The sequence below is a fragment of the Olea europaea genome, chromosome 8, assembly GCF_002742605.1.
Source record: "Olea europaea var. sylvestris chromosome 8, O_europaea_v1, whole genome shotgun sequence".
In the NCBI taxonomy this organism is placed as follows: domain Eukaryota; kingdom Viridiplantae; phylum Streptophyta; class Magnoliopsida; order Lamiales; family Oleaceae; genus Olea; species Olea europaea.
This window is the reverse complement of record NC_036244.1, coordinates 5,937,672-5,948,778: the sequence shown is the minus strand read 5'-3', so window position 1 is coordinate 5,948,778 and position 11,107 is coordinate 5,937,672. Positions and strand designations below refer to the sequence as shown.

General features: G+C 33.1%; 1 protein-coding gene across 2 annotated transcripts; it reads right to left on the bottom strand.

Annotated features, from left to right (window-relative positions):
- Positions 1-671: 671 nt before the first annotated feature.
- LOC111398645 (L-arabinokinase-like) lies at positions 672-7,844 on the bottom strand. Of its 2 annotated transcripts, XM_023025646.1 has the most exons (15): positions 7,678-7,843; positions 6,073-6,180; positions 5,897-5,965; positions 5,709-5,792; positions 5,137-5,213; positions 4,890-4,956; positions 3,318-3,375; positions 3,156-3,223; positions 2,812-2,874; positions 2,640-2,693; positions 2,447-2,549; positions 2,195-2,304; positions 1,888-2,007; positions 1,086-1,141; positions 672-976 (listed from the first exon to the last, which is right to left on the bottom strand). In XM_023025646.1, the coding sequence occupies exons 1-15, from the start codon at positions 7,765-7,767 to the stop codon at positions 925-927; spliced, it is 1,179 nt and encodes a 392-aa protein (XP_022881414.1). In that variant the 5' UTR covers positions 7,768-7,843; the 3' UTR covers positions 672-924. The 2 variants fall into 2 exon arrangements, with proteins under 2 accessions (XP_022881414.1, XP_022881415.1); XM_023025647.1 differs by lacking the exon at positions 2,640-2,693 and having other exon boundaries at positions 7,678-7,844.
- Positions 7,845-11,107: the final 3,263 nt, after the last annotated feature.

Below are 11,107 nucleotides of genomic sequence, written 5' to 3'. Positions count from 1 at the left end.
GGCATAACTTTGCTCCGTGTCTATTTTGATCCTACAACTTCTCTTAGTTTGGCTTGAGCCCTTTTTTATTTTCATCTTTAGTCCTCATCTTTGAATCTTCATAATTAGGTCATCATCATCCTAAAATTGTCCATAATAAGTTCCAAAAATTTGCATTCTAATCCTCAAACTTTTCAATTGTTTGATTTAAATTCCAAAACTAGTGATTCTCATCTTTAGTCCTCATCTTTGAATCTTCATAATTAGGTCATCATCATCCTAAAATTGTCCATAATAAGTTCCAAAAATTTGCATTCTAATCCTCAAACTTTTCAATTGTTTGATTTAAATTCCAAAACTCGTGATTCTCCTCCAATTGCTCCCTAAATTCATCATATTGAACAATCATGATTCTCCTCCAATTGCTCTCTAAACTCATGATTTTAATTTCACATTTTTAAAGCCAATTTCATTCAAGTGCATTCAAATGGGAAACAATTAACATATTTTACACGAAATTAAATAGACATTCACTCAATTTGTCAATAAATAAGCAAGAATAGAAGTCTAAATAAGTGCATAATATACACTTATCAAGGTGCACGAAGGGTCAATATAAATGTCTGGTTCTTAAGCTTATTTAACTTCAGAAGGCACTGGATGTAAGTTGGATTGCCCAAAAATAGTCAATGTTGATATTGAAAGACTTGAAATTTGTTCTTGTTCTTGTTGTAATAGTTCTCATTGCTTAGCAACAAACACAGGAGGTTAAGTTGTCCAGCATATATATTAATGTCACTAGTCAACATTTTTCTGCCCTTTCTGCTCCTATAAGAGGTCATCGGGCATTTTCATTGAGAAATTGTTAGCCGGAGAAATCTATTCCCTAAAGGCTAAATCCCCCCTCTACTTCTACAAAATCTTCAAGAACCCTCATGGAAATCCTCACCTAGTCTGAGTGATTTCATTTACAGCAATGGAAATTCCCTTTCCGACGCTGTAAAAAGCTCGAAGAAATGAAAACATTATTCTGTTTACTCAAAGAAAGTGTCTAATAGTAAGGTTACATTGGCTTCATTGAATGGATGCCAAATTCTTAGTCATACCTTATCTGATGTATAGTTTTTCCAGAGCCTGTTTCCATCAATATTTGAGCTGCAACCTGAAATTTTACCAATTATAGAAATTTTCATAAATTTCCAACAAAACTCTCAAACAATACCACCAATTAAAAAGCCTAAAAGGAAAGAATGACATCAAATACCATTAAAATCAAAATTGAATGTTCATCATGAGGATTCTCTAGAATATGACAGATGAGTATGACATTTCTCCCATGAGAATAAATGACTTGTGATCTAAATAGAACAGTATCTAGGGAAGCACTATACGTTTCATTTGTAGATAATGAACTTCATGAAAAGAAAATATGGCCAGAAAGTCTCTAGCAATGGATATAATTACAGTATTTTGTCTTCACCAAGCTACATTCCATGAAAACTTGCTAGTTACGAACATAATGCTAGGAATGGTGGGACAAAATGAAGAATGAATTGGCAATGTAAATAATTGTTAATCAGATTCTGTATATTTCTTAGAATTGTGCTAATAAGAAAAACTTGTGCATATCTAAAAACGTGTAACCATGAAGATATTTTCCCATTCGATTTGTCCGGAATCGAAGCATAACATAATACTAAATTTAACATACTTCTCACGCTCGCTCAATTAGTTTACATCATGTTTTTGCATTTTCCTTGTATAAGATAGTAGGATACTTGCTGAGGAAAAAATAATTATAATAGAGAATTTCAAGGTAATTGAAATACCTTTACATTAATGTCATTTATTTCAAAACTAAAATTAAAAAAAAAAATTGACTTTCCATATAAAGAAAAACAAAGATACCTCTCCACCATTAGTGCCCCCCTCATAGCATGGTTTCAGACTAACTGCACGTTCAAGATATGGACTCCAGTGTCCAGTGAGTAAATCCAGTCTAATCATCTCAACACCACCTTGATAGAACTGATAAGAAGGACCAAGCATTCATTAATCCAGAATGATAATATATATTCTCAAACGAGAGAGAAAGAGAAAAGAGACAATAAAACGAGACGAAAAGAGAATAATATATTTACAAGAAGTTGGATATACCAAAGGATGTGGATAGAACAATCATCAACGAGAAGAAAGAGCAGCAATGAAATCTCACCTCAAGCATGTTTCTCAGAAATGGTTCTTCATTGAAGTAGTCCCTATGCACAAAGACAAATGGTACCTTGTATGACAAGGCCTCACTAACCGTTCCATATCCAATTTTTCCTGAGATATTATAATTTATAAGGCTGCTATAATTAATAAAAAAATACGTAATTTAAAATAAAAATAAAATACTACAAGGATGCTATGAAAACCACTTGATGTCAAAACAAAGTCAGCTATGCAGAAAGATTTATTAACTAACCAAGCATGCAATCAGATGCAGCAATCAGATCAGGAGTATACGAATCTTTTGCTAGCTTCACAAAATTTGGAGGAAGGTTCTGACTTTCAGAAGAACCACAAACCTAAATCCAGGAAGAAAACAACATTTAACCCTCGATGATAGAATATCTCAGTACACTCTACCCAGCACCCAACAGTAAAGCATAAGATACCAGGCAAAGCCAACCGGGAGGCAGGTACTCTTCCCTTAATATCCAGCCGGACGGCTGCAAATAGTGACCGTCTTATAATGTATTCAAAATGAAAGCTAAACCTGAACCAGTCAGTGCAACGACCCCCTAAAAAGCATCCAATAAAATCTTCATAAAATGACTGTGCAGTTACCTGTCCACCAAAGTTGAGGATAACAACCTTCACATCCTCTCCAATACCAAGTTCTTTCCTCACCTAGACATGATAAAAAAATGAACAATTTACATTTTACACAATAAGTAAATATACCAACAATGCCATTAATAAAATTCTATAGAAAATTTTGCCCCCGTTTGAGTTAACAAAAAATGAATTTTGTAATATTATTTTTTTGAAGATTGATTGTTGAAAAGTACGAAAAAGTTTTGATTTTATGTGATAATTATTTTATTGGAAGTATGTGTTGTTGAAAATGAGTTTGAGGAAAAATGTGTTTTGAGATAATGGGGCTCAAACAAGGGCTTTATATCATGTACCTCCTCACGGGACTTGTGCAATCTCCTCACCACCAAAGGCACATCAATTGAATCCCGGAATGCAGGCACTGTAGTGTTTACCAACCATCTTTAGATTTGCTAAGGCAAAAATTAAGAGCAGAAGAACAAAAAGATCATTGGTAATGAGACGTGTTGGCATACTTGGGCAGTATCCAGGGAGACGGATAAGAAATTCACAGTGAGAGTAATCCTCCGCAATCTGCATCGACAATAAAATGACCTCATAATGAATAAAATGACCACCTAATGCCAAAATATTTTATGAACAGAAGAGCAAGGAATGTAGGAAAATGTTAAAATGATTTCCAACAAAGTAAATAAATACAGAAAGGTGGTGTAACTCAAGAGAAATCGGAAACAATCCCAACCAAGAAAATATCAAAGTATTTAGGAACATTCCTATGATGAGAAGATGAAGGGCTAAAATTGATTTGACTGCTGCAGACGGTTGTTTCACTTATTATATTTTTTCCCCCAACATGGCATTCAATAAAGACAGAAAGATGCTTCAATAACTGCAGGACCCTGCTTTTCCTTGTGAAGGACCAGATTAAGCTAAAACATGTTACTCTTTTCCTTTCTATTATAATTTCTAGTTAGAGCTGGTAGAATTTTGAAAGGTAATGGAAAGGATGGTGGACAGTTCTAAACACTTTTGCAAGTATTAGATTTCAATGGTAACAGCCCCCGCTTACCCCTACACCTACCCGGCTACCCCTCCCACCCCAACCCCCAATCACCAGCCCCAATTCAATGGTGGCATTTAGTTTTCAATGAATACTAGAAACCACCTTTACTTATTGTTACTATTACTTTATCTTCTTTCTAAAGTAAATCACATTTTTAAATATTAGTATACTACTAGCATCTCCTCCACTTTCTTGCACCCAGTTTGTATTACTAATTACCCTTGTTAAATATGTTTTCCCCCTAACTCAACATAAGCATGAACAATATTTCCCCTTGAGGGAGCTATATGGAGTGTTAGTGCTAATCTCCTTTGTTAGTGATCTCCTGGAGGTGTGGATATAGTGATGGCCCCAGTATAGAACAAATCATTGAACTGGAGGCAATGCCAGCTTATTTGTTTAAAAGGTGACAACATCAGAAACTTTTCTTCTGTTCACAAAAACAAATAAACTGTAATCGGGTTCAGATATCTAAAACTTGGTTGACAAAATTCGACTGAGTTATGCACCTCTTTCTGTCCATGTTTACTAAAGGACAAAGGCAGGATATAAGTTTTATGGTGTTGGCATCCAGATTTAAACATCAGAGAGTAGTCCTCCCTCAGTTCCCTGTGCACTTACCAAATGTCTCTTCGCAGTTTCAGGAGAAAGAGGGCAAATATTAAAAGCAAAATCTTACTAACATCAGAATTCCCACATACATTTGATAGAGCAGGTATAATATAAAATGAAAACCATGAGGAGAGGGAAATATCAGGGTGAAAGTTGAAGGATGATCCAGACAGTCAGAAAAGACTTGCTTCAAGAAAATATCAACAGTTTGCAATAGTATTTCACGCTTGCAAGTTTGTTTTATAAATCCTTAACCCAAACGTGTGGGTTTCAACTACGTCATATAGTCCAACTAATGCATCTTAATTTATAATTATATGGAAGCTACCTTAAACTAATATATTGATGCAGATCAATAATAGCAAAAGAACGCACAAACATTTATGACAACAGTCAGCTTTGCTAAATTCACCTGCCGCACTATTGAATGCATATGATATTCAGCTACCGTTATATATTCAGCGTAGATGGTGTCCCAACTGCCAATGGAAATAAACATTTTCTACTACTCAGAAACTTTGTATGGAAAACAAGACAAATGTGTTGATAGAGACAAATTCATATAGAAAATAATTCAGGCTTCAACCATTTCCATTCTAACAATCTTTCATTTTCCTTGAACCATATTTTGGGAATTGAAGAAAGAGAGAGGGGATCACCTGAAATTGGCGACACAAACCGAGCGAATTCCAGCATCAGCTGCTGCTCGACAAGCAATTGGAACAACATCTGAGACCTGAATGCATAAAAGTGAAAAACAAAAAACGAATAAAGAAGGTCATTTTGAAAATCAAAATCATGTCAGTGCCCCGCATCAGGAAAGCATAAAAGCTGATAAGTCTTTTCTTAGGTTGGAATCTCTAGAAAGCAATGGGAAAAAAACAAAATATTTAATTGTTGAAATGTCTTGTTTATTAAATTTTGTTTTATTTTCATTCTATAACTAAACAAAAGGTGCATTATCAGTGAAGCTATGATTTAGTTTATTATAAGTTACTTGATTTCATGCAGACTGAACATCCACATTCTAAAACACGTAAAAGTTTAAAAGCTGAATGTGTTAGCTTTTACCTTTTCTGATCATATTTCTCCTATTCTCCACACGCAAATTATAAACAACTAAATGTCTACAATTAAATTATCATATTACGGCCTGGTGCTATAAATGAAGGCCAAACAACGAAAACTTCAACTTTGTAGTATATGAAATAATTAAAATGATATTTTTTACCACTAAATCCGCCTTGATGGATTTCAGCCACTCCACTTCTTTCGCCAAAATAGAATCACGCGGAACTATGGCTGTCTCAGAATACTAAATCAACCAGCAAAAATCTAAGTCATATAAAGAGCAGGCAATTTGTTTCATGATATTTATTTAAAGCATTGCTTAGTTGTTTGATTATCAGTCAGTCAGACCTTCTCCAGAGAAGCAAGGCGATCAACCGTCAAAGCATCTGCTTGAATTGCGCCACAGTCTAAGAGCACCTAGAATTGCAGAAAATTTGTATTTAAACTGAATGACACAGCAAAAAATGAACATATCTTAAGTAAAAATCTTTTGTCATGAAGCATTTTCCAATAAATAGAGAAACCTTGCGGATGAAAAGACGAGGAGACTGTATTTCAGTTGTGAAAACGTAGTCTGGTGCACCAGTGACCACGTGAACATCATGTCCAGCCAGGATGAGATGTCGAGCAACCTAAGGGCATGCAGGAAATTCAAATTGGTTACCAAATAGCATATGCAAAGTAGTGAGTATATATTCACCATATTAGCAGATGAGATGTCAAGCAACCTAAGGGCATGCAGGAAATTCAAATTGGTTACCAAATAGCATATGCAAAGTAGCGAGTATATATTCACCATATTAGCAGTTTCTTACTTTAAGAAAGAGATAGATCCGTCTTAGAAGCAGGCTAATGAGGACTAAATAAATTTGTAAGATTAATAAAATCAATGATGATTTGACAAGTTCCTAAACTAATACACCCCTTTCGAAGCTGTAATGGCGATGAAACCATATAAGAAAAATTGATAAATATACAGCCACATTATATGCTTACCGTGATAATGAAAGGAACAAAGTACAGCTGAAATAATTTTAACATAATTTAACAAAATTTCATGTTTTAACTTAAGTAGCACCATATGAAAATTGAGATCATGAACATGAAAAGAAGTTTCTAGTGTGATTCTTTTGCAGTTTTGGAAAAACGTTTTAAGTTTTGAATGTATTGAAGATGATAAAATAAATGATCATCAATCTAATTTTCAATATTTCTTGTTAAAAATGAATGAAATCACGGCCAGGTATAATTTTATTTCTTAAACCCAAAACTTTATAAAATATTTTCAAGTAACCTCTCTGCAACAGATCCTGAAGGGCAATTCAATCAGATTTTGTTTCAGAATAAAGACAGTCCAATGTTCTACCACAATTATCCAGAAATGATTTGGCAAAGATTACAATAAGGAAGAATGAAAACGGCCAAGTAGTTTATATCCAACCAAAGCATTGGTACAGGAGCCTAAACTGAACACCCGATGAACAACTCTTGTAAATTCAGCATCAACGTTTCTTGTTCCCATTTTTTTTAATTATTATTAAAAGCTTTTGCCACTCATCCACTTAAAATTTACCTCCATGGAATGGATGTAAAGTTTTCTATCCATTTCCAACCCCTTTCTACCCCCATTAACTTCCATCATTTCTTCGATTTTTACTACAGCAAGTTTGAATCGCAGTCAAATAATACATTATGATCAAAATTATAAACAGAATTTGATCATCTAATAATGCCAAAAAAAAAAAAAATCATCTAAATACTTAAAAAGTAGTGTCAATGGCAAGCTAGATCTAAACAATTAAATGGACATTATCAATTATACTCAAAATGTGCTTCTCTTAAGTTTTACATCGTATTCTAGCTATAAAACAAACACGCACGCACTGAATCAAATTAAAATCATACATTTACATCAAAATCATAAAATAGGCTTCTCCAACTCCTATAAAACAAGCACATTCGATCCCACGGTCACACACTGAATTAAACCAAGGCATTTTGATCAATAATCTTGAATAAAACCCGAAGCTGAAATCATCAAAAAGTAGCGCATTATATCAAATGGGTTATCTATATAAATAGTGCAGAATCAGAGACAGATTATTAGAGAAAGAGAGAGTTCGATGAACCTCAACAACGCGGGTTGCATGGCCAAAACCATGGCCTGTCACATAATAAGCGAAGACAAGAGGATGCTTTATTGAATCCTCGGAACCCATAATTCCTAGGCTTCAACTACTTGAAAATGGGAAATTAGTTTTGAATTTTTACTGCAGGGTTTTTAACTTTTAAGAATAAATTTGCATCTCACATGTCTGAAAAAAAAAATAAATAAATAAATTTCTGGCGCATCTCACATGTCTGAAAAATAATAATAATAAATAAATAAAAATTAAAAAATTCAATCTCAATTCTACCCGTTGAAAATTTCATTTACCAGTTCAGTCCTCATTTTGACACCTACTTTGAATTGGCAGTTTGGTATTTTGGGGGATAAAATAGGCAAATTACAAATAGCCTTTTTAAAGATGTGCTTTTGTGGAAAATATTCTTCCGTTGACAGTGGGTCCACGTCCAAGGTAGAAGAAATTGGAACTGGCTGAAAAAATGTCAAAAGGAACAAATCATTACGAGAATGTATAATTAAATATAGGAGAAAATTTACATACAAAATATTTTATTGTGTGAATATGTTGAAATATTTTTTTGAAAAGCATGATTGTCAAAGTGAGGCTTCTTAATTTTTTTTAATCTCGCGTTAACAGCGTGACACTTTAATAAGGGATCAATATATAAGTTTTAGTGCTAAAGATTACATTTCATAAATAACAAACTCACTAAAATATTTCAAAAATCAGGTGGTAAATAAATTTATTAAATATTAAAAGCCCGTTTGAGTCCCATTATTTTCTAATAATGCATTTTAGAATAGCAAATCGATAGAGAATGCGAGATTAACAAATAAGGAAAAGTTTTAGGTTTGTAGATAATATTATTTTATTGAAAAATATGTGATTGAAAATAGAAGAGTGAAAATGTATTTTAAAAAGAATGGATACCAAACAAGGACTAAATTATAATATAATATATATTAATTATTTTCATCCCATGCCATCTCACCCCACTATACCACCTTTCCTCCACCCCTTCGCCGGAGATAGCCATCAGCTCCCACAACTGCTCCAGCAATTGCGTCGGCAAATTGCTCTGATGACCACTCCGGCAACATTTTTTTTAACCAATGACCCGTGATTAGTTCTATTGGGTTTGTAACCTGTGCACATTGTGACATATGAAATATGACTTGTAAACCATGAATGTTACCTGTGACTAGTAACATAAAGTGTGACATGTAAATTTGATCCGTGACTTTTACAGAACAACATAAAACTTGTTTATATGGATTTGTGACCTATACAAAATGGCCGTGACTTGTGAATTCAAACATGTGACCAGTGAATTGTGACTTTAACGACAAATTGTGACATATAATGTATGAATCGTGACTTGTGATTAGTAGCATATGTGACTTTAATAATGATATATGATCTATGAATTGGCTAGTGATCAAGGCAAATGACCATGTGACCAACTGCATCATCACCACTCCATCCTACATGCACTATCACCACCTCTTCACGACCTATGCCCATTACTACCATTTCACCGGCTGTGCCCATCTGAATCTCACACAACCACAACCAACCACCCAATAACTAACAACCCCAACCAACATCACAAATACAACCACTTGTAACCAGAGAAAATAGAGGAAAGGACCACTAGCACCACCTTCACCTAACCATCACTGCTAGCGTCACCACCTCTTAGCCAAACCACATATACAAAAATCAAAAGTAAAATCAAAACCACAACATACTGGTAATAAATCCAACAACCTGAGCTCCATCTCCAACCATCACATACAATCTGAACTCCATCTCTGGTATTTGAAGTTTGTCGGCGGTGATGTGCTACCAACAGATAGATGGTGGAGATGTGCTGCCGATGATTAGATAAATGGAGAAGGGGAATGGAATGAGAGAGAGCCGCATGCAACAGCAGGTAAGTCCGTTTCACGGTGATGGAGCGCGGTGGCAGCGCAAGCAGAGCCACACGAAGCGATGGGTCAGGCACCGCACAACTGCCACCACCATGTTGGTGAGTCCAGTACAGTCCACCGCCTACGTTAATTACCACCACTAAAGTCGGCTACGTCTTTCACCACCACTAAAATCCACTTTAATAAAGTCCACACATAAATTCTCACTTCCTCCACCTCCAGTACAACTACCACCACTAATTAGACTAGAACATAGAAAGGGGTGGGATGAGTGGAGATAGTAATCCCTCCTTATCCTAAAAGAGAGAATGTGAGGTTTACTATTCATTTTTGTCACATTGATTTTCATATTAAACTGGTTTGGTCCTTTGAATCTGACACACAATACTCCATTTTTTCATGTTATCAACTATTAACCATATCTTATAATTTTATTAGTAGTAATATTTTTTAAATAATATTTTTGTCACACTGTAGCTTTTCTTTTTTTAATTGGTGGAACAAAAACGACGTCGTTTTCTATTTTACCTGCAACTTACATGTTTTGAATCTGACACACTATACTCTTTCTCTATTTTCTCACGCTATCAACAATCAACCATATCCTATAATTTTATTAGTGATAATATTTTTTTAAATAATTTTTTCATAAAACCGATTCTTTATTTCTAAAATGTAAAAAGTTACTTATAATTAAAAAGATCACTTCAAGTTATTTAAAAGTAAAACGAACTTATAATTGTAAAAGCTATTTATAAGTAAAAAAAATATTAACTTAAAATTTTTTAGTATAAATATTTAGATATATTTAATTTTTTAAATTAAATATTAATAAACAGATTATACTATCTAGAATGTAAAAAGTTACTTATAAGTAAAAAATCACTTCAAGTTATTTAAAAGTAATAAAAAAACTTATAATTGTAAAAGCTACTTATAGGTAAAAAAAATATTAATCATTCCTTCTCTTATAATTGCAAAAGTTATTTATAAGTAAAAAAATCTTAATTTAAAATTTTTAAGTATAAATATTTAGATATATTTAGTTTTTTAAATCAAATATTAATAAAAAGATTACACTCCATCACCTGTGCATGCGGCGTCTTTTTCTATTTTATAACCTGCAGCTTACATGCTTTGAATTTGACACACAATACTCTTTCTCTATTTTCTTACGCTATCAACTATCGACCATATTCTATAATTTTATTAGTAATAATATTTTTTAAAATAATTTTTTACATAAAAATTATTCTTTATTCTTAAAATGTAAAAAGTTACTTACAACTAAAAAGATCACTTCAAGTTATTTAAAAGTAAAATGAACTTATAATTGTAAAAATCACTTATAAGTAAAAAAATATTAACTTAAAATTTTTTTAAGTATAAATATTTGGATATATTTAGTTTTTTAAATTAAATATTAATAAAAAATTACACTATCTAGATTGTAAAAAGTTACTTATAAGTAAAAAATACTTCGAGTTATTTAAAAG

Bases quoted from the DNA above. Each gene is read 5' to 3' on its own strand.
- LOC111398645 (XM_023025646.1), bottom strand. From the start codon at position 7,767: ATGGGTTCCGAGGATTCAATAAAGCATCCTCTTGTCTTCGCTTATTAT. The intron at 2,694-2,811 runs GTAACTGCACAG...CACTATTTGCAG, and splicing joins TCCTCAACTTTGGTGGACAG to CCGTCCGGCTGGATATTAAG. The intron at 2,305-2,446 runs GTTAGTTAATAA...ATAATATCTCAG, and splicing joins TGCATCTGATTGCATGCTTG to GAAAAATTGGATATGGAACG.